The sequence below is a fragment of the Phoenix dactylifera genome, chromosome 3, assembly GCF_051530095.1.
Source record: "Phoenix dactylifera cultivar Ajwa chromosome 3, Ajwa_hap1_PhDact_Kaust_v1.1, whole genome shotgun sequence".
In the NCBI taxonomy this organism is placed as follows: Eukaryota; Viridiplantae; Streptophyta; class Magnoliopsida; order Arecales; family Arecaceae; genus Phoenix; species Phoenix dactylifera.
The window spans coordinates 48,375,737-48,399,358 of record NC_143192.1 but is presented as its reverse complement, the minus strand read 5'-3'; the positions used below and the strand labels follow the sequence as shown (position 1 = coordinate 48,399,358).

The following is a 23,622-nucleotide window of genomic DNA, read 5'->3' as shown; positions in this document are numbered from 1 at the left end:
ATGATTGAACCTAACTTGACCTAACCCGTTTAGACCCAACTCAGCATATTCTTCGAGCCTCGTGAGGTCAGGCCGGGTTTAAATATTAGATCCATCCCACAATTTCATTCAGGTCTAGATTTAAGACCCAACCTCATCCATTCTAACCTAATCTGATCCATACACTATGTTAGGGGTGTGCATGGGTCAGAGCAGTTTGGAGTTAAACTGGAAATCAAATTGATTTAAATTGATTTTCTAAAATGAAAATTGAAACTAAACTGGCCACCTACAAAAATCGTTTGAAACCGACCCACAAAGTTTGGTTCAATTTGGTTTGATTTATCAGATTGATGTTCTATTTTATATATAGAAATATAAAAAAATGAAATATATATATATATAAAGACATATACGGGTCAGGTCAGGCTGGGTCAGTTTAAATATATATCTATTTGTATATATATATAAGCTTACTTGGGTTGGTTTGGATCGGTTTTAGTTGATTTTTTGAAAACTCAAATCAAAATCGAACCAAATTTTTTTGGGTTTAAATCTTTTACAAACTAAAACCAGGCTCTCTTTTTTTTTTTAAGAAAAAAACTATATAAACCGAATTGAAAAACTTGGTTCCGATTGGGTTCGCAGTTTAGGCAGCTTTTTGGACACTCCAATACCGTATGAATCTATTTCGAATCTTCATATTAGTTATTGGACCTGGCCTGAGATGAATTGTTCCAAATAAAATATTTTGAGTCATTTCCTTTTTTAAATCGATCTTGTCGCATTAAGAAAGTCTATCTAATGAGAAGTACTCCGGGTCATTTCTTCTTTAAATCGATATTGTTACATTAAAAAAGTCCAACCAATGAGGTTATTGACCTCTTGAAGCAGAGCATTAATCATGGAATTGGGAATATGTGAGCAAATAATTGTATGGCAGTCTAATTTGATTCAAAAGTGAAAACAGGATTTCATTCATAAAAAATCTTGTTAACAAACAAATGTAAACCTAGATCAAAATTGGACCTGATCCAAACTTGAATATTATTTATCAAGTCTAGGTCATACATGACTTCGATATGATCCAAACAACTCGTCAAGCCCAAAATATTGTCATCGGACATGCTCGACCCAACCCAATTATTTATTGGATTTGGTCCAAATCCAATAACCAGACTCGTATAAAAAACCAGGTTGGGTCGGCGTCAAGCAGGCAAATCCAACTCGATCCACTTGCATACCTAACGAGAAATGAGTCGATCAAGATAAGTCTCATACTAAAAAGAGGAAAATGCCTATTCGATCAGCTAATCTGACATCGAGTTCGTCTATGATAGGGTTGCCTATGGACTTCTTTTAGATAGACAGGGGATAAGGATGGGCCAAGGTAAGTGACTAGATAGTTGGAGGTGTGGAAATCCAAATTGCTTGCTAGGAGGTCAGCTTTCAGTGAATTGTCACCAATAAAAACCGGTTAGAATTCAGTGAAATTTGGAATGATAGTTAAAAAAAAACGGCCGAAGAGGTTAAAGAAATTTATGGTACCATCTATATATTGGAGGCTAATGATGTTTTCCTTAAGAGTCTCGAAGCAGCAAATAAAGTTCTAATCCAATTCAGTTTTCGATCTCAGATATATTTTTAGACCAGGGCATAGACGTGACCAAACCCGATCCAAACCTATCCGCACCCCTGATTTTATCCAATTTGCCTGTGGCGGAACGGCGACGAACTTTAAACAAGAAGCCAGCTGTCCAAACCAAGAAACGCGAAGCCGGTCGGAGCCAACGGGCGGGCTGATTCGAATTCCACCGTCCCGCTCTTCCCCCAAGCCAAGCCCACGGCCTCTATAAAGCTGCCTGTGAGACCTCAGCCCGACCGCAGCCACCGTCCGACCACCGCCATCGCCTTCTAGGGTTTCTCCTTCCCCATCCCTCTTCCTCCTCCTCCCGTCCCTTTCCACCTTCCTCTTCTCTCCCAATCATTCAATAAAAATGGATCAAGAAAACGCTCCTCGGCCGATCCAGCCCCCATTAATGGCGGTCACCGACGAGCAAAGGCCTCGAATCACTCGGAGCTTCCGAGCCACGAAGCCCCTTTTCTCTCGAAAAAGGCCCCAAGAATCCCCTTCCCCCTTTCCCACCCCCAAGTTCATGTCCCCTCTCCTTCTTTTCTCTGGTTTTCACTCTTTTCACACTTCTTGATTCGCCGACTCACCTTTTCTTGGAATCTTTGTTTCAGATGTACGAGTACGAATTCTTCGATCCCGTTGCTCCATGCCTCACCCATTGCCACGGTTCCGCTTGCGGAGATTCAGAATAGGGTCCCGATTGAAGATGGGTACTCCACCCCAGCTAGGCCCCCAGAAAATTGTAATCGTTTTCGAGATGTTGCAGTGTCCCCACACAGTAGTGCTGGTTTTCTTGACGATGAGCTTGATGAGGCATTCTTGCAAGAAGTGGATGCCCTGTGTGAAGAGAGGTCCACAGCGAAGAAACAGAGGTCCAGCCCGGAGAGCATGGTGCGTGATACGAGTGCTGGAGAAGATAGGGAGCAGCTGAGGCAGGAACGTACGGATCTGTTTCAAGACACGGATGATGGTTCTGTGCCTCAGAAGTACTATGATTATATGAAATCGCTGAATGATGCACAAAGGGAGGCAGCTTGTTGGGACATCTCTGTTCCATTGATGATTGTAGCAGGCCCGGGAAGCGGAAAGGTCTGATCTCTTTTTCTGGAGCTAGTAGCACCCAAGAACTGTTTTCTTGATTTTTTTTCCCTTTCCATTAAATATCATATTTGTGTTTGCGCTTGTTTCTGACATTTTCTGGAATCTAGAAACACCAAAAAAAATGCTTTCTTGATTTAATATTTTGCGTTTTCTCTTGTTACTGACGACCGATGGTGTGCATGTCAGACATCAACTATGGTTGGGCGGGTGTTGACACTACTCAAAGAGGTACGGTTTTTGTTGCTAGCGTTATAAAACTTGTAGTGTGTCATGGTACAGTTCCTTCTTCCATTGCTTTTACTGTTTCAGATGTCATTAAAAAATCTTTTTTCCCCGTCTCTTTACCTCCAGGGAATTGGCCCCTCCAACATTCTTGCAATGACATTCACGACTGCTGCTGCTTCTGAGATGAGGGATCGAATTGGAGCAGTGGTGGGAAAAGCGGTTGCAAAGGAACTAGCAATCAGCACGTTTCACTCGTTCTGTCTGCAGCTCTGTAGGACACACGCTGAAAAGTAGGTTACTGTGAATTTGAGGTTTTGTTTATTTTGGCACTTCTATTCTCTTGTACGAAAAAAACCTTATTGCATAAAGTGGCTCTGCAAAATATGTTCCTTTAGGATTTTACATGAATATATATACGAGGGCTATAACCAGGCACGAGCAGAAAATGTCACAGGGATGCTTCATGAATAGTTCTAAACATTTTATTAATATGTCATACAGATCCACTCTGGATAAGGAAATTCCTGACACGGATAGATCTAAAATTTATTTTGAATGAGGAGGCAAAAAATGAAAACCAGAAACTCCGATTGATATTTCAGTATTTTTAGAGTGGTATTTCCTCTTCATATATAAGCCATAGTATCCTAATCGCAATCCTAGAATTACTTTTCCTAATCTCAATCCTAGAATTGCTTTTCCATGAATAACTAAACTAATCCTACATTAATTTCCTACATAATTTCAATATAGTTCTCAATCCTATTTCATCCTAATCCTCTAGTGCCATAGTATCTGGAAACAACTTTTATCAAATGGTAAATCACATTATATATTTAATCTGCTTCAAGAAGTTCTTGAAAGAATTTATAGCGGAGTCATGTATCTTATTCCATACATTAATGGTTTAGTAGTAGTAGTAGTAGTTATGTGCTCACTTATTTCTCACTAATGAGTCCCATTTGAAATTTCACAAAAAAGTCTTTTTCAAACTTCAAGAAAAAGAACACTTTTAAACACCTTTCCAAACTCCCTTTCTTTGCAGTACATAATATTTTGCTAATACTTATTCCTATGTTAACTATTTTTTTATGCGAAACCCTTCTATGATATCGAAAAATAGAAAGTAGCTGTAAAAAGCCTCATTTTAACCCTAAAAAAAATTCACTAGTACTCCTTGGTAGAAAATCAGAGTGGACAACTATAGTCTACAGAAATATCCTTACTGAAAGAAACGTCTGTCTTTTATCCATGTTAGATTCTCAGCAGGCATCTAGATGAGAAAAGGTCATTAGGCACCACTTCTAATGGGTAGTTATTGGTGTTTTGCATTGAGATCCTAGTTGCCTTCTGACATCAGCCTCTTTCTATTGCAGTTGTTCATGCTGATAAATTCTTATGTTTTCCTCAAATTTATATCTTTGATCTCATCCTTTGTGGGTTCCATTTTCCACATTGCTCAAAATTGATGAAAATAAGACTACATTTTGTAGAAATTGCATGGAATGGAGATAGAAAATGTTCTCTTTTCATAATATGATGAGTTCTAAATGGTTAAGAGAGAATTATCCCCATTCTCGAGAATTCGAGGATATTAAGTGAAGGGACAAGATGGGGATGCTGTCTACTCTTATACATTAACTACAATTCCTGAGTTTATCTGTTTATATGTCTGCTTCAACAACTCCTCATTCATGTCCAATGCAACTTGCTACAGGATTCTTTTCTTTTATTTTTCTTTCCTTTTTTTCCCTTTCTTGTGGGGTTTCTTGCATCTTTTTACATTACAAGTGCATTGCAAGTGCTGAATTTTAGTTATAACAAAATCGACCTGAGTCAGGCTCCTTGATTTGCAAGTTTTCATTTTTCTATAAATTAAGTTACAGAACATATTTACTAAAGGGTTTTGCATGAATAAGCCTCTCACTAATTTTTTAGGACACCAGGGTCCAGGAACCACTTTTTACCTCTTTTTTTTTTTTTTTGACTGGAACATGCCTAAAGCCAACCTTAAGTACAAACTGGCCTAGTAGCTTAGACCACTGGGACAACTGATGGTTATCTGATTGTTATATTAAGCTACTTGATGATGAAATAGAGCCCCATTTGAAATGCACTTATATATGAATGTGTGTATATGTGTATGCATGCATGTAAGAAAACTGATATTTGGAATTATTAGCCATTTCAAAATCTCTTTTACTCCATCAAAAAAGAAAATGTTCCCAGGTTGTGGTCAAGAAAGCTTTATTGAAAACTATTTTGTTCCATTAGCATAAAAACATTGCTAAGCTGGTACTTTGCAAGGAAGCTTTTGGGTTTGAGTAGGCTCATGCCCTTCTGTAAAAGTAGGAATGCCCACCTCTTGAGAGAAAGATAATTCTTTCTCCCTTTTTCGGATTAAATTTATATATTAGGATTAGCTATATGATCTTTGGAAAGATAAAGATGAGTTACTGCAAGTTTGTTATGCATCTCCACCTTCCTCCTTAGTGGAGATATTCTATCTTTTTTGACTAAACATGCGGACATAACAAGTCAGACTTTTAATGGTCTGAAGTCTTCCAAATAATATGGAAAACAAATTTTTTGTTCAAAAAAACAGTTCTTGTAATGCCTATTTTTATGGGTGTTCAAAAATACTCTATTGCACCTGGCTTACTTGATATTCAACAGAGACAAATTTCATGATGACTTATGGGTGTTGGACATGGCAAATTTTTAAACTCTATTTATGGGTGACAAAAGGGTTACTCATCTACGTATGCAGACATATGGATATGATTGTATATGCAATTGTCAATATCATTGCTATCACCTACATCCATGTTTATATGTTTTATGCGAGCTCTTCTTTAACGACATGTTAGGAATGTAAAATAAAAAAAAGAAATCTTTTTTTAATGTAAAATAAGGTTATTTAATAGGTTCTAACATTGACAGCTGGATCTGGGAAGCTCTTTCATCTGGCTAGATACTAAATCATTGAGGGGTATATGTGCTAATTTTATTGAGAGTCAAAACTGGTGCACCTGAAATATTGGATCACATTCCTCTAAGTAATCTCTTTGAGAACTAAACTAGAAATCTTGACTGACAACTAAACTAGAAATCTTGACTGATTTATTTGTTAATGATTGTCCTAATATCACCATATGATATAGATATCATTAGATGCATATGTCAGACAATGCAACATAGGCATGTGAATCCACCGAGTAATCTGTCTTTTTTCCTTTTTTTTAGAAAGTAACAATTGGGTTTAGATTACAGTAATACTATAACTAAAATGATCTTTATGTCATGTTGTATATTATTCCTCTGGAGCTTGGACATCCAGTCCCTCCCTTCCGTCAATCATTTTTGTTATGTGTTATAACTTTAGACCATTACATTGCACATCTTTAACTACTTTTGCTATTCGAGCATTAATATATAATGCATAGTATCTAAGAAGTTTGGCTGCAATTAATGCAACTCCTATAGTGTTTGACTTTTACTTTATGCATTATAGGTTGGGCCGCACACCTGAATTCCTAATATATGGACATGGGCAACAAAGACGAGCAGTCATTGAGGCCTTGCGCCTCGTCGAGAATGGGAAAAAAAATGGACGAGAAAGTGCAGGTCACAAGCTTGATGAATTTACTAGTGGTAATACTGCACAATCTTTTAAAGAGAAGTCAAAAAAATGGCAAAAGTTTGTGACACAGGTGCATCTGTCATACCTGCAAAATACAAATTGGTCACTTTTATATTTCCACATGGATATCATATTTCAGACTGAATAATAGTTTGTAAGGTTTTTTCCTTTGTATTTGTTTGATGGAAAAAGAAAGGATTGTGGTGTCAGTCTCTTGCAACAGTCTAGTTACTGTTCTTTTTGGATTTAGGAATTCCTTTGATGCTTTTAAAAGGCAAATTTTCTGCAAACACATACATCTTGCTATGCTTTTCTTTACTTGATGAACTTTGTAAAAATGGTGCTTTACTTAAATATGTAGGTTTCTGCCATGCCTTATTGAACTCAAAGATATAATATTTTACTTTGTGTGATCTTATAGACTTTCCAATAGTTACCAATTAACAGCTTAATTTTCATGATATTTTTCTCTCAATGGAGACATGGAAAAATTATTTTATTATTACATGCAGTTAATTACAGAAAATAATATATAATTGTGGAATGTGGAATGAGAAAGTAAGTTAATGCTCATTTTCTGGGTTGACCAGTACTGGAACCTATCCTAGACATAAGCTAGAGAACTGAAAAATAGTAGTCTTCTCTGTTTGCGTCAATGCTTTCGAATCTATTCCTCATACCCAATGTCATTGGTATTATGGGTTTCTGGCTGTTAGAAGTAATCTAATTTATTATATCTTCATGTATCCTCTACAACTTTCTTTACTAGGGATTTGCTTATATAAATGCTTTTTTGTTGACATGTTCATGCAAGCATACTAATGGCAAAGCTATTCTCATTATATAGAGTTCTATGATTTTATAAATTAATTGAACCACTAACAAGGCCCTTGCTTGATGTAGTTGAGATCTGACTGAGTTTGCTAGAAGTGCTGTACACCAACATGAAATTTATTCCATTGTGGAATGAGGGTTTTTAGGATCCCTTAATTGTCTGCATATCAGGAAATCCAAGGAACATTGCTATTAAGAGTTTACCGATAAATATATGTTTGTCTTCATGTATTCCATCCTCTGTTAATTCCGGTTCAGGCTTTCATCCTCCATAGGTAAGTTCATGAAATCTCTATTTGCCCTTTTAAACATTTGTTCATCAACCTCCTCATGATGTGCATTGAGGGCCTATATTACAATTGTTCAACTTCAACATTAAATGATTGAGTTGTATTATAAATGTCTTATGCCTCAGGGAAGGGGCTCTATTTCATGAGGCTACACATCTTGTGAAGAAGATCTTTTGAAATTCACACCCTGTGCAACATTTTATTCCTTTTGTTGGACACATAATTTTAGGCTTGAATATCCCTTCAATAAATGAAGGTAGGGTTTTTCTTAATAATTTTTAATATTGATTATAGTTTGTGATTTAACTGCCAGACTCATGTATGATAGCATATTAATTAACACTTCAAAAATGTAAACACTAAATTATAGTGATAGTAAGCCAAGACATGCCACATTTTGGTATTTTTGCTTCAAGGTTTGCTCCAAGGTTTAAGTGGCCGCACATGTGAGTCCATGCCAACTGGCACATACCAGATCAGGCTGGTATGAATATCAACATGCGGTCAGCATGAGACCCATTATATCTCTTTTTTATATTTTTAAAATAATTAACTTTCAGCCCCCTTTTGTTGTTCTGTTATGGAACAACAGAACGAGTGCTATGCTAGCATGCCTTGTGCCAGTGGCATGTAATTCCTTTTTCTGTGTACATGTGGGATATTTGTTTGGATCCTTACTTGCAAAGATTGTTACAACAACCAAGTCTAGACACAACATTTATATCCTTTACTTTGTTTAGAACAGATACTTTGTATTTTCACATGGCTTAGCTGTTCTAAACAAAGTGCAAGAAGTTTGCACCTTATGATGTGAGTCTTATCTTCACCTTACAACTTTGCTTTTTTTTTTTCTTTGTTGGATCAAATTATCATAATTAGTCTTCATCTTTGTTGATGCTTTGTCTTTGTCCTCTCTAACATGTTACTTTTTAAATCCATCCTACTTAGTTTGTCCCAATTTATCTTCTACTTGTATTCTCCAACTCTAAAATCTCCTGACCTCCTTGTCCTTTAGAAAAAATTGTTTATAATTGTATCACAGGTTGCTACTCAAATTTTCAGTACTCAAGTATTTTACAAACAGTGGCTTTTCAACAACATATTTTTCCAACTTTGGATTATACAACTTGGCTTGACCATTTGATTACAAGATATCTCTAATTCAAGTTGACTTAAATGTGCTATCAAACTTAAAGTGGCACCTTGTTATCAACTAAGACCAAATAATGTTGCTTGAAGGGTTAGGCTTCAGTTTCCATTTATTTTTTGTAACTATTATGGATTGACATTTTCCATTTTGTTCAGTAGACATGTCATTGTGTAACTATAGACAGTGATATTATTCAGCTCTAACAATATGGTCACACATTGGTTACCGAACTATGCATATGGCATGATTCCATGGTCTTTTATTATCATATTGCTAACATATTTGTTAGTATAATGGTTTTGCTACGAATTACTGGTTCTGTATGTGTTATGATGAAGTTAATGATGGTCTTTTTCTGAGGCATGTTTTGTCGTCTGGAGATTTTTGTCAGTAGCACAAATTTTAAGTTGTAATTGTCTCGTAGGAAATAGTTTGAAATTTTATATAGAGAGTTAAAGTTAATTTATCAACTAAAATAGTAGATATTTGTTATGCTCTGGAACTAGTTTGATTGAGTGAGAAAACAACTTCCTGTTTTAAAATGGGAATATAGAATACTTGTATGCAGGCAACAAATTTCTTTACTACGTAAGTAAGTACATTTGAGTTACGATATTGATACTATGATATAATGTTTCTTTTCAGGCTAAAGCTTCTGGGGGAACTCCTGAAGAATGTCAAAAAATGGGTGATGAGATAGGAGTAAGCTGGTGTTTTCTAATGCAAATACTTAAATGCCAAATTGGATAACAGATTTGAAGTCCTTATTTTGGTGATCTCAATCAGGCTATGGTTCTTAGACATTACAACAACATACTCACGTCGTGCGATGCTTTGGACTATCATGACTTCATCAGCTCATCAGTGAAGCTACTAACCGATTTTCCTGAAGGTTATGATTGAGCTTAAACTATACTAGGCAATATCGTGCTTTATTTGTTTTTCTTTTGTGAAAATTAACTCAAGACTGCAATCTTTCAGTGTTTAAGGAGTGTGTGGAAACATGGAAGGCCATAGTCGTAGATGAGTTTCAGGATACAAGTTCTATGCAGTATTGTCTTTTAAGGATTCTAGCCTCTCACAAACATGTAACTATTGTTGGAGATGAAGATCAGGTGAGTTTCAATTTGATTTGTATTTAACTGTTGTTCTTGGAGGATTTCTAGCTGTTTTTTCAAACAATTTTATTTATTTTTTGAAATTTTAGAGTTTACATTTCTAAAATCATTCAATTCCTAATTGTCTTTCAGTCCATATTCAGTTTCAATGGTGCTAATGTTTGCGGATTTGACTCCTTTCGTAGGGATTTTCCAACTCACAAAGAGGTCAGTGCCATATAGGTTTTATTTCATTCATGGCTCTCCAACTAATATGAGTACTAGAATTCAACATTGATCATCAAGCTTTTCTTTTATCGCATATGTTTTGAATTTTTTTTCATGTTGACAATTGCAGGTTAGATTAAACAAGAATTATCGCTCTACACGGTGTATTGTTGAGGCAGCATCTTCTCTTATTCACAATAACATCAAACGTTGCCATCTTAAGAAAGTTGAAACTGACAATTCCTCTGGTTGCAAAGTATCCTTCTCTGAGTTCTGGTTCTTGGACTTTATGTGTCAATATTTTGCTTGATGTTCAAAATTATCATAATATTATATTTGACTTGTTCGGCCTTCACCATATTTAGATTACTGTTAAGGAATGCTATAATGAAGATGCACAATGCGCATTTGTTGTTGATAAAATCTTGGAAATCACTTCTGACGATTCAGCTGCTAACTCCTCATTTGGCAATGTGGCAGTCCTTTACAGAAGACAAGTAAACTCTCTCTTTTTCCTTTTTTTTTTGTTGAGAGCTCATGGATTTCTTGCATGATCTATATTCTATATATGTCCAATATTCTCATATCATGCAGATTACTGGCAAAGCATTTCAGATGTGCTTCCGCAACAGGAAAATACCCTTCAACGTTCATGGAGTGGCCTTCTACAGGAAAAAGGTTGTCATTTCTTGCTTGACTTTTTACTATTTGATAAATTTCATTGGCCATGATCTGGTTTATTTGGACCATTGCGTTAACTCTTGTATTTATAAGTCCCACCAGTGATGCATTATAGCAAGTATCCTCATATTGTGATGAAGCCAAATCTACCTTGCATGCTTTGGGGTCACAAGTTTGACCTAATCTTAGCCTGTTTTGCCAGCCATTTTTCACTGTCAAACTTGTGCTTATACAAACACAATACACATCATTCTAAACCAACTTGAGGCATGATTGCCAGACTAGCTGATATTGATCGCTAGCTATGTACGTCCTACCTTTTGTCTTTCTCTCTCTCTCTCTCTGTATCCATCTCTGTCTATTTTATAGTAAGTTTTTGTAATAGGCTAACAATTGGTATATCCACATGCTCAGTCTGCACATACCTAATGGATTTTTAACTCTAGTAATATGATGACCTTGATGATCATTTCTTTGCTTCTTTGAAGCATTGGATCACATTCTTTTATGCCTATGATCGAGATTGATTGTGATTCTGAAAAGCCATATCACCTGGAAGTTTTATTCCACCAATATGATTGAATTCTTGTCCTTGTAGCAGTTTCTTATAATGATTTAGAGAATGCATTAGGTCCTTGAATAAAAGTCGTGGGAATGAAAGTAAATGTCCTGACAGTTTGGTCTAATCCTTTCGGTAGTTATATGATCATCTAATTCTTTTACGGCAGATTTTATTGATGATGCTTGCACATTTTGTATGCACACATCCATGCATGTGTGTAGCTGTTAAAGTTTTAACTATACAATCATTTAGGAAGAGGTGAATGCTTATTTTACTTTGACTCACAACTCACATTTCTAATATCTAATCTGTCACCTTGAAGCTCCAACAGCCATGGGGATTCTAGAGTCTGAAATTACATCTATGATTCATTCATTGCTCTCGTTCCATGTTCTATAGTCATTTGCTTTCAGCGTTTTGGATATTATGGACAGTAAAATGCCTATTGCATAATGCATTAGTACTAGCTAATATCTTCCACTCCTTATGATGTAGTACTTCCTATCTTCAAGGCCTGAAGCGTTGGCAGAAACTGATCCAAGACCGATTGAAATTTTCGGTTTTGATCAGTTTTGGCTGGTTTCGGCTGAAACTGACCAAAAATGTTATTTTTTATTTTTAGTTTTTTGTTTCATAAATAAATATGTATAATTTTATAGACTTCATTAATGCAATTCATCCACACATTTACGTAGGCTCTAGTGATCTAAGCCATGTTAATTTGGTATTATACTTTATTATTGAAGAGGGTAAGATGCAATTTTGATGTTTCTTTTTTTTTTTTTTTTGAGTTGTAAACACCACTGCAATATGTAGAAGTAAAGATGTTTGTGCATGCCTAGGAGCTTTGGTGGTATTTTGGAGAGTGAGATATGGAAATAATTTTATGTGCTTGTGTCTTATTAATTTATGCATGATTAAGTGATTTCTGATACTTTACTCCATATATCAGTGCATTCATGTGATATGATTAATGCATTAAGCTTCAACGAAATTTAGTTTGAACCTGAAACTATCCAAATACTATCAAGTATGACTCTAGATGACTTAAAATAAATAGAATGCTGTGAAATAACTTGTCCCGTTTTTTTTTTAATTTTTTTTTTTTTTTGAACTGAGTCTGAAACTTGGAGTGAAACTGCTGAAGCTGCCAATTCTAAAATTAGATCCGGGATATCTTCTTGTTTCGCCATTTGATCACAATAGTGTACTTTGTCTTCATCTTGTCGTCAGGTGCCTTGCACTATCAGAATGCATTGTCTTAGCATCTATATTATCCTTTAAATATAGCTTCTTTAGAAACTTCTATTTCATATTTGTTCCTATATTTATAAAAATGACCAACATGATCACCTGTAAATGTTAAAATTTACATACTCAGGTAATTACAAGGAGGATTAATAGGGTGCTCGTTTTTATTGCAGGTAATCAAAGCAATAATGGCAGTTTTAAAAACGACATTACCTGGTTGTGATGATGGTCCATTTCGTCAAGCCTTCAAGGCACTTTTTCCTGGTGATAAAGAAGAAAAGAAAACGGTGCTTTTCCCCTCTTCACCTTCCTGCCTATCAATTCCCTTCTGCTGCTATATTTATGTAATCTGGCCCTTTGTCAGTGGTTCCTTTGCTTTATCAGGTTTATAATTATTCAGCTTTTGTTGGAGTTGTGTCCTGTAGGTTGTTGATTATGTTGAAAAGATATCCTCAGCTAGGAAATGTAGCTTTTTCTCAGCTGCAAGCGACATCTTTGGTGCAAAGATCTCGGGTACCTTCAAAAGGTCTTTTATTCCGTCTAACTTAGTACTATGTGTGCAAACAATACTCTTACCAAAGAATTTCTGCAGACTTGATAATCTAAGCATCATTCTTTTTAATCACTTGACATTATAGCCTTCTTGTTGAAATCATAGTGATAAAGAAGGTGAATCCAATGTCATAATATTTGACTAGAGTTCCATTCACAGTTTAAGATGGTGTACAATTGGAAACTTGAAACTTGATGCTTGCCTAGTAATGCTGCTGATATTAGCAGGTGGGTGTTGGTCATTATGCTATAATAAACTTAAAGGAACTAAATCACAACAAAAAAAATACAATTAAGTAGAGGGGTTCTTTTCTATGTAAATCGGGAACATAGTCATATGTTGGATGTCAAAGATTTACATTTCGTTTGATTCTTTAGTAGACCACATCTATTAGTTTGCATTGTGATAAGATATGTATCTGATTGTACTTTTTGCTCTTAAATCAATCCCAAAGTAATATGGATAGCAGAATCTGAACCTGATCCAAGCCAGCTTTCAATATGGATTTGTCTTGAACATTTCAGCAGTAGTGTGTGTATCAAATGATTGAACAACTGTGATGAATTTACTCATGATACCTAGTTGACATTCATAACAGTTATCTAATAAATTATGAGTTCAATAGATCCTATTTAGTAGAAAGATGAATGTTCGTTATCGGACAATCACTTATTCATAAGCCTTGTGAAGGGCTAATAGTTTTCATTTTCTCATAGAAAACCTTTTTATGTGTTTAGGGCAGCCAATGGGTTGGGCCAATCCAAGTGGCTCAACTAACCTAGTAGAGAAAAACTGGCTCGTGCTGGACTTTTCAGCCTAAAAGCCAAATGGCCTAATTTTTATGAACCTCGATTAATCTGGGCCAGACCTGGGATGAGATTTTGGTCTAAAAATAAACAGAGCCTGGTTTGAGCATGGCCCAGCCTGAAAAATTAAACCAAGTTGGGTCAAGCTGCAGCCTGGTTTGGGTTGGGCTGGTTTGAACCTGAGCTTCAAATCCTTGGTTTGCTTTGAGCCTAGGCCCGACCCACCCTGTTGACATCCCTATGTGTGTGTAAATAGAGAGAGGGGAAGAGAATTATGGTACAGTAACTACAGTTAACTGTATTTGTGGTCAGATTTGACTGTTCTAAAAAGTTGGGGTTTTCAAGATGAAGATCTAAATTACTTAGGTTCATATTATTGCTAAAATGCGAATATGGGCTTGTCCTAGTGGTCACACCTCTTTGCTTAGCAATAAGAAGTTCTGGGTCTGATTCTTGGTTTGTGCAACCCCAAAATTTTAACCATTGATACTTATCCTGCAGGTGGCCTCTCTCCCTTTCTCTCTTTTCTTAAAAAAAAAGAAAAATATTGCATCTAAAATGACCATTAGTAAAAAAATAGTCTTTCATCTGGCAACTTCCTTACTTGTGCTCCAAGTCATCCCAAAATAGGTGGGACAAACAGAATTAACACATAGAAACCAAATTTAGTTGTCTTGGATGCTTCTCACTCATAAATCACAGGAAAACATTGTATGTGCTGTGTCACCTATCTGTTTTGGATGACATGATGCATAGGCAAGCCATTTCCTTTTTGGCTCTTCATTTTGGTCATTACAATAATTTGCCTCTCTCATTACTATTTTTGACATGATGCAAGGTGTTTCCTTTTCATTTTGAGCCTTACATCTCAATTTTGAATACTGTTTGTTGCTTTACCTTTACGCTTCTACATCATTGTACTCAATCCTGTACCTGTGGTTGCAGGACTCAACTTACTCAAGGACGTAAAGTTTTGTCCACACTAGACATGCTATCCAAGCTTGTAAGAAGAGTAAGGAACGAATGGTCTTCTACCTCCTATATGTATATGTATCTTCATTGCTGATTGACAGAATGCTCTGCATTCTTTTAAGCTTCCCGTATGGTTGAATTAAAGAAAATTGTAATGATTTATGCATGTCTTAAACCTTTCTGTAGAATAACAATCAAATAATCAAATCGACCTTCAGTTCTATTGCATAGTACAGTTGAACCTTTAAGGATTTATATGGGATGTTCCCAAGAATGTTTTAAGATGCTGCATTAAAACATGAATTTGAAAAAAAAGAGAGAAAACTAAAAGTTGAGGAGCACTTGCACTACAGGAAAACAATGCAAGCTTTAGTGGAACAGGAGTGGTTATGTTGAGCTGGATGCGTAACTAAACTAGATGGGCAGGGTTTGAACTGGAATAACAAACGATGTAAAATTTCATTAGACATGAGTGAAGCTAACATGGGTGACTGGTATCATGATGTGCATCATGGCCTCAAGACCACTCTTGTAGAGTAGGTATTGGATATGATGATCTGAAACTCTGAGAAAAGTCAGCAAAAATGCTCATAGCAATTTGTAAAAAGGTTTTCAAGAAAGCTCACTTTGACAACAACATGCCACTTATAAAGGAAAATAATGTCAACTTCTGAAAATATGTGATTAAGCATGACTATGTTTATCTTTTTTTTTTCATGGAAACTTCCACACATAATAAATAAATCCTGTTCTTGTATTTCATGTTATCTTGGGAACAGAAAAAATTCTAACTTAGCATATATATGGGAGGAATTTGGGAGAACATCATCGATTAGAAGTAAAGAGTGGAGAACATTAGGGAAATATTCAATATGATTCTAAATTTGATAGAAATCATTTGGAGCTGACTTTCGTTTTGGAGTATGGTTGAATTTGATTTGCTCTAACAGTTTCTTTTTTTGGTTCTTTGAGAACCCCTTCAAATGAAACATTTAGTAAATTGAAACCAATGTATATATGGCTTAAATTTTTTGGGTTAAGAGAGCTTGTTTCTCATGACTGTAAATTCAGCAATATCAGACTAAAAATTTGTTATTTCCCAAAAATATTTAAGACAATCCACTTTACAACATAAGATATACTATATGTTTGTTGATGTCAATACAACATGGAAAACTATGTTTCCAATGTCGCTTTTCTAATAATTAGATCCAAAAATGCAACTTCAAGTAATGGAAATCACTTCTCCAAAAGGCCCATTAAAGTCACTCACCTATCTCTTTGAGAATCATATAGTAGACAGGGTGAACTCCAAAGCTCAGCAAGTAAACTTCTATCATCGTCAAGGATTTAGATTTCCATTGAAAAACACGACTCTTATATCATAACATAAACTAGATTGTCACTGAAAATCCATCACAAATTCTGATGGATCTTATCTTAATCTGTTATGCAGACATCATTTTAGTTAAAAGTCTATATTGATCTTCAGTTGGGGCCTAGAATATGTTCGTTGAACAGAGAGCAGTTATGCTTCATTTATTTACCGGGTGGATGATGAGAATGCTTTCAGTAGGAGGCTTCTTGAAGTGCTTTAGGGCTTGGTTTAGAGGCTACTGAATTCAAGCGCTTTCATATGGAAGGATTTATGTTCAATTTGTAAATTATTTAGTGCACAATTTTGGAATTGGCAGCCTAATTAGCCAACATTATGAGAAATGAGAGTTTGCACTATGACCATTGGAGTGATTAAGAAGCTATGGGCTCTTAAGATAGGTAATACTAAAGTCTAGTGAACTTAATTTTTGGTAGATTTGTTCAAGAAGTTACAAAGAGCTATTCTGCAGATGATGCCTTTACATAAGACTTGGTGCATGGTAAAAAACAGGCCAATTTAATCATAACATTTTGTCAAAATCATTTTGTTTTTCATGTAGAATTTCAAACAGGAAACAGTCTATAACATGCATATACTTGTTCTTGAGATTTATTGAAAACATTGGAAATTGTCTGAAAAGTATGACTTGTTACATAACAATATTCTAGAAAGCGGTCTATATGACTGCTCATTCATAGCTACATGTAGCTCTATAGTTGCCCTGTGCAGTGCCTAGGCTGTCTCAATATGCAACTGGGCTGCAAAATGACCCAAGCAGCTTGCATTTCAGTTCAGGCAGCATGCGCATCAAACAAAAAAAAAATACAAGCCAGCCAAAAAAAGGAATGCAAGTCTGGCAGTATGTGATACCCCACTTTCCGCACTTACTTCTCCTCCCTCTTCCTTTGCTTCCTCTCCTCCTCTGCCTCCTCTTTGGCTTACCATCCTCCTTCCTCCTCTTCTTTGTCTTTTGCCTCTCCTCCCTCTCCAACTGCACCATCTCTTTCTCCTTCTCTTCCTCTTCTGCTTGGGCCAATACAAACTGCCTAGGTGCTACACTGTATCTCCTGGCTCTTTACATATTGTGGCTGCATTTTAGAATTTTAACAGGCAATTAGGCACGCATTATTAATATCTATAATTTCCTCTTTTTATGTCAGCTAGCTAGTTTGTATTTTGTTTGAAGAACATGCAAACACTTAGTGAAATTTGACTTCACGGAGAACACATTATAGATGTAAAAAAATGATTAAGGAAAGGTTTGATATTTATTTGACTGTTATCAAATTACCCAAGTTTTCTCATGTTCTTCTTAAATTTTCTCTTTTTGTTAATCTTTAGTTTTTTATTATCATTTTATTTTGGTCTCAGCTGGTTTTGAACTGAATTAGCCTTTGCAAAAAGGAATTAAACACCAAAACTCTTTGGTCTTCATGTGGGAAGAAATGTGTTTTGAAACCAAAAGTTGAAATACTGAAATTGTGGGATATTAAGATAAAGTAGAAACCAATCGAGAAAAAGATTGCTTAAGTTCCCAAATAATGGAATTATTTGTTTATCTGGAGAAAACAAAATGCTACAAGAGAGAGTTTCTCCAACAACTTAAAGCTTTATTTCATCTATGGCCTTTTAACAATTTATTGGAATCCTTATTGCTTTGTTCTTTTCTTTTCTGTTTTTTTTCTGTTTAATATTTCTCACTGCCCTGACTGTATGTAAAAGTCTGTCCTTTGCCTTTTGTTCTCCTTCATTTTCATTATCGCATTATCATTTTGCACCACAGTACTAGTTTAGCACGATGGCATCAGTCCTTATTTCTCATTAGTGCTTCATGATCTCTCATTTTCTTAAAGAAGAAACTTGGCATTTAAGGTATTTTTTTGGTCCATCCAATGCTCATTTTCTTTCAATTGTTTAACATGAGTATACTTGATTCTTCTTGTTTAAAAAATTCAATAGAAATTCTTGTTGGTTATCTTCTCTTGACAACTGAAATCTTTAGATATATTATCTGGCAGCTTTATCTTTTGATAAAGTTTGTATATACCAATTCACGGTTACTGCTGGTGTTGCCAGGAACAATCTATCTCGGTGGTCATCTCTTCTGTGGCAAATATGCTACCTCAGGTTTAACTCTTATCATACTATATTCAAGTGGAGAACTCTATGCCTTTATCTGATAATTGTCATGCATTGGCATCCAAAGATACATAAGCTTGCAATATAATTTACATATGGCATGCTAAAGTAGAAGACTATATTCATTTTTTAACATAAAATGATGTTCATTGTTTTGGGTAGAGATAGACATTTTTATATAAATCAGCAACTTTTAATTATTTTATAGGAATCTATGAATTAAACTCTCCTAGATATAAGTTCTATGATTGTTTAACACGGACATCACATAGTTCTAGTTAATATCAAACAACTAACATTGTCAGTTATGCTTACACATTAAAGAAGACAAATATATTTTAAAATTTAGGTGAAAAGTATGAATCAACATGTAAACTATAATTTCACAATAAAAAAGATTGTAGCTACTTGCACATTGTTGTTGGTACTCTGGAAAGCTTGTGCAGTAGCAGTGCCATATAAAGCTTATATTAATATGATTTATCTTGATTATAACCTTAGCTTCAATGTTGAATAATAATCTTGATTTGTTATTATGTCTAATTTATAGACCACACCTTCTAATATTTCAATACATGTAACTAGGAAACAAAAGCAAAGAGTAGTAATAGATTAGCTTGAAGTGAAATAAGGTGGTTCATTTTATTCAAGCATGGGCTTAAAGAATCACTGCATATAATTTGTACTATTGCATATTTCTTTGATACATATTGATATAGGACATATAACAACCCAGGACCTCACCCAAAACGGCTAGCCGGAAGGTATTATTTGGGTTCCTTGATCCTGTATAAGTACTCAAGATCTACCCAGCGAATAACCAATGTGGGACTAAATACATGCTTGCACGGGTCCCCACATACTCCCTCCGTTCAAGCCTGACATCCTCGTCAGACTAAGGGTTCAAATCCATTCAAATCTAATCACAAACATATTATTGCATGATTTATCTAGTTGGAGTGTTCATTGCTTACTAGGCTGTCTAGCTCATTATACGATTTTTTACTATTTTTATAGACCCGAAGAACTAGCTTGATCCGGAGTTTTACACTATGGGAGAGCAACTAGAAGGACAGAGGCACAAGTTATCTTAGATTAGGGTTTATTTAAATTGATGTTTTATCTTAGACTATTGTTAGAAGTGTGAGACATTGTTAGTTGTGTTAGTTAAAGAAATAAAGTTTGCATATTATTAGTTAATTATTCCGCTGCATAATTATGATATCATGTTGAGATGCCTTGCACGCTCGTAGGGAGAGCTCCCTATGAGTGTGGGGCGGTTGCCATGAACCCCGGCTCGCGATCCCGTGTCGGAGGCATGACAACTTAAATAGTATCACAGCGGACCCGGCCCATAACTTATGTGGGCTAGGAGACACTGCAACACGGATCTATTGGGGCTGACCACGGGCCGATCGTGGTGTTTGTGAATAGATTTAAATGGATGTGAATCCTTAGCCTGACAAGGACGTTAGGGCTTAAACAGGGGGAGTATGTGAGGACCCGTGCGGGCGTGTGTTTAGTCCCACATCGGTTATTTGCTGGGTAGATCTTGGGTATTTATACAAGATCAAGGAACCCAAATAATAATTTCCGGCTAGCCATTTTGGGTGAGGTCATGGATTGTTACAGGACAATACACATGATGTAAGCTATCACAAACTATACAAAGTATGTGCCCTCGTACCGAGTTCATGCTGGCAATAATGCACTTGCTGTAGTTAATTGGCACAGTATATATCAACTATACATGTACATGCTTTGAATGCATCAGTTTTTCACTGCTTCGCAGATCTTGCATTATTAAACATTTTGTCAATAATATGTTATTTCTGTTTTGTTATGCTTCCAATTGGTAGGTTATGAACTTGACATCTTACATGGCATCATATGTAATGTATCATAATCTAGAATAAAGTTTAACTATGAAGTAAGATTATTTGGGATTGTTTTCATTAACCAATCCTCTCCATTAACAACCACCTTGTACAATGTCATATGACTGCATAGAACATTTTGCTTGTTTTTGGCCCATTGTTTGTAATGCAATACAGATATTGTCAAGTTCTTGCTCTCATTTTTCTATATTTTCTTGCAGAATTGCCTTTTTTCCGTGGTTATGTGCATAACTTCTGTCATTTTGGCTTTCTGAACTCTGTTGTTCTATTGAAAAATTGGGTTAAACATAATGTACTTTTTTCAGTGCTCATGTATATTGTCCTGAAGTAAAACAATTGTGCTCATCCAAAAGATATTTCATATAAGTCATCATTTTTTCTTGTTGCAAATTTAGAATGTTACCTTTTTTGTAGAAATACCTTCTTGAACAACGTGCAGTTGTAGATGCGGAAGGTGGGAAGTTGTTGAATGAAGACAATGATATAAGATCTGTAAGTCATGCTACAAGCTTGCCTGCTTTGCACATTCAATAAATATATATTTTTTAATATGTAACATGTTATCGTGCTGTTTGCTCTGTATTTTTTTGTTTCAACATTCGATGTTTCCCCTTTGATACCCCAACTAAATAGATTATGGATGTTGCTATATGAATTAAAATATAGCTGGGTCACGCCTCAAAAGAGAACACATAATATTTCATGTCTTGCTCAACTGACGCATCAACAAGGAAAAATGGACACTACACTTGCAAGTTAGCTGTATTTCTTGCATACCCAAAGTTGCATCCTTGCGGCGAGTAGAGATAATTCGAACTCCTAAACTTGATTTGAGTGGATGAATTATGGATTAATATATCATGTGTTACTGCCCTACAAACCAGTGCCACACATTGTGCCTTATAGTGGCACTGTTTGGTATGCACTATCATGGTAGCAAGCAAAATACTGGAATGTGGCAGGTACCATGCTAATATCATGTACCGGTAAGACATTGGTGTGGTATATGTCATGCCAATTGGCACTTAATCCACAAAACAAATACAACTCCAATAGTGTTGAGTAATTATCTTAAACTTGTAACTTGCATATGATTACGTCTTTTAAAGAAAATTAAACAAGAAATCAATATAGATTTTCTTTAAATTGGATTAAAGAAACGAATTAAAAAAAACTGCATGCTGCAGCTGTCCTAGTCACAAGCTGGCATTGTACACACTGTACCATGCTGTGCTAGTCACATTCCCAGACTTGTGGCAAGGCTCAAAATTGAGCTTGTGTTGATTCACATTGATCCAATTGACAAGCACTGTCCAGATCTAGATTCGCTGAGATGGATCAGAATGCTCTGTATGGGGATAAGTATCCCTATCTTGTACACGGTACTTGTGGACCAGCATGACATGATATCTTGACCAATGATCTAGCAGCACCTTAACAAGATCATGTTATTTGTATGGAACTAATAATTAATACACTTGAATGATGACTGAAAACTAATGTTGGATAAATTGATCTCTATATGTGTAGTTAGACTTTTGCTGCCTCATATCACCTATACTGAAAATTTGAAATGATGCGTGATGCTACTCCATCATACCACCTAATACAGCGGAGAGCATTGTGATAATAGGCAGATGCCAATTCACAAATCTTGCATAATGGCAGCAACTGCATCATGTGTTATTTTAAATATGACATGTTATGTACGATGCTGATTTAACTTGAGTAACAAGTGAATAATAGGTAAGGTTTTAATATTTTGTCAAAATGGAAATGTTTCAGCTAGAACAGATCTTAGTTATAACATTTCATAAGCTTACAACAACTCAAGGTTGAAGTTTTTTAATAAGATATTTATAAGTTTGTTGTTGATATGATATAGGCTTTGCAATTTATATGATGCTATGAAATATGCTATAAAAATGAGAGGTGTTTTAAAACAAAATATGTTATTGACAATGTATCCAAATTTCAAGATTTTTTTTTTCGGGTACAGGAATTTTATGTAACTGGCTGCTTAGAATATTTTTGTTTACTTATCTAATGAAGGACTTATTCTTCACATTCATGTATATATTGGGTTGACTTGGTTATAACAAAGCTGGCCATTTCTAAATCAACTTAACAGATTGCAAGCTAATATTGAGGACATTTAAAGTTTTCTGTGAAGTCGATATGCTTCTCAACAAGTTGTATTGATATCAGTTGCTGTTAGCAGCATATTTATTTTCTTAAATGAACATTTGATTACAATTGTTGAAGGTGCCAGGTTTGTATTCAAAGCTTTCCTGGGAAATGTGAAGTCCTTGTTTGTATTCTACAGTTTCAAAATTAGTTTTAGAAATATTATTGTAAGAGTTACATCCAAAAAAAATACATCCAAAAAAAAAAGAAATATAGTAATAAGAGTTCCATGTATTCCAAATGATCTGTCATGGAAAAGAATCAAGCAAAAGCACTACAGAATTAATTATTTTTTGAGGCCAATTTGACAGCAAAGTCAACCTTTAACTGCATTATGATGCGAACAAGACAGAAATCTGAATTTATTACATATGCTTCCTTTATTTGGTCACGGCAATTCTTCTTACATATGCTTCCTTTATTTTGTCACAGCAATTCTTCTTGCATATGCTTCCTTTATTTTATCACAGCAATTCTTCTTGTTTACTTTAGTTCGTGAAGGTCTATACTCCTTAAAAATTATAATATCACTGAAAAGGGTGCACCTTTTGGATTTTGGAAGCAAGATAAAATAGCTTAATGGTCTATACTCATTTGACCATTTGGATGATAACTTTTTTCCTTTTTTTTTTTTGAGAAATAACTTTTGACCAACCTGTAAGAGGAGGCATGTTACGTGTGCCAGCGAAGGTAGCTCTAACTTGGTTGAAGCTTCTAAGGGCAAGGGAGAAACACAAAGCCGGTGCACAAGAAGCATTTCTCCCTCTAATATAGAGGGATCTAAAGGCATATCCTTGGTCGCACAACCGATAGCCTAGCAGACTTGAGACATGCAGAAATTACAAAAAAAAAAAAAAAAAAGGGTCATGCATTAGCCTCTTGTACTTAAATTAACATAACTGGACTGCTAGGGTTGTAGCTAAAAACCTTTCGTTTTGGCAGAAAGACATGATACCAAAGACAAATGATGACTTGCAAAATGTGATAAATGCAACTGTTATATTTTCGACTGCTC

General features: G+C 35.4%; 1 protein-coding gene across 2 annotated transcripts; it reads left to right on the top strand.

Annotated features, from left to right (window-relative positions):
- The first annotated feature begins 1,858 nt into the window (after nucleotides 1-1,858).
- SRS2 (P-loop containing nucleoside triphosphate hydrolases superfamily protein) lies at nucleotides 1,859-22,818 on the top strand. 2 transcript variants are annotated; one of them, XM_089929739.1, is made up of 18 exons: nucleotides 1,859-2,131; nucleotides 2,224-2,701; nucleotides 2,900-2,941; nucleotides 3,065-3,228; nucleotides 6,453-6,651; nucleotides 9,501-9,557; nucleotides 9,642-9,747; nucleotides 9,837-9,970; nucleotides 10,106-10,180; nucleotides 10,311-10,436; nucleotides 10,546-10,677; nucleotides 10,775-10,858; nucleotides 12,848-12,961; nucleotides 13,100-13,200; nucleotides 14,979-15,045; nucleotides 18,460-18,510; nucleotides 20,835-20,912; nucleotides 22,552-22,818. In XM_089929739.1, exons 1-18 carry the CDS (start codon nucleotides 1,977-1,979, stop codon nucleotides 22,561-22,563), a joined length of 2,175 nt encoding a protein of 724 aa, XP_089785865.1. In that variant the 5' UTR covers nucleotides 1,859-1,976; the 3' UTR covers nucleotides 22,564-22,818. The 2 variants fall into 2 exon arrangements, with proteins under 2 accessions (XP_089785865.1, XP_089785864.1); XM_089929738.1 differs by lacking the exon at nucleotides 22,552-22,818 and having other exon boundaries at nucleotides 20,835-21,094.
- Nucleotides 22,819-23,622: the final 804 nt, after the last annotated feature.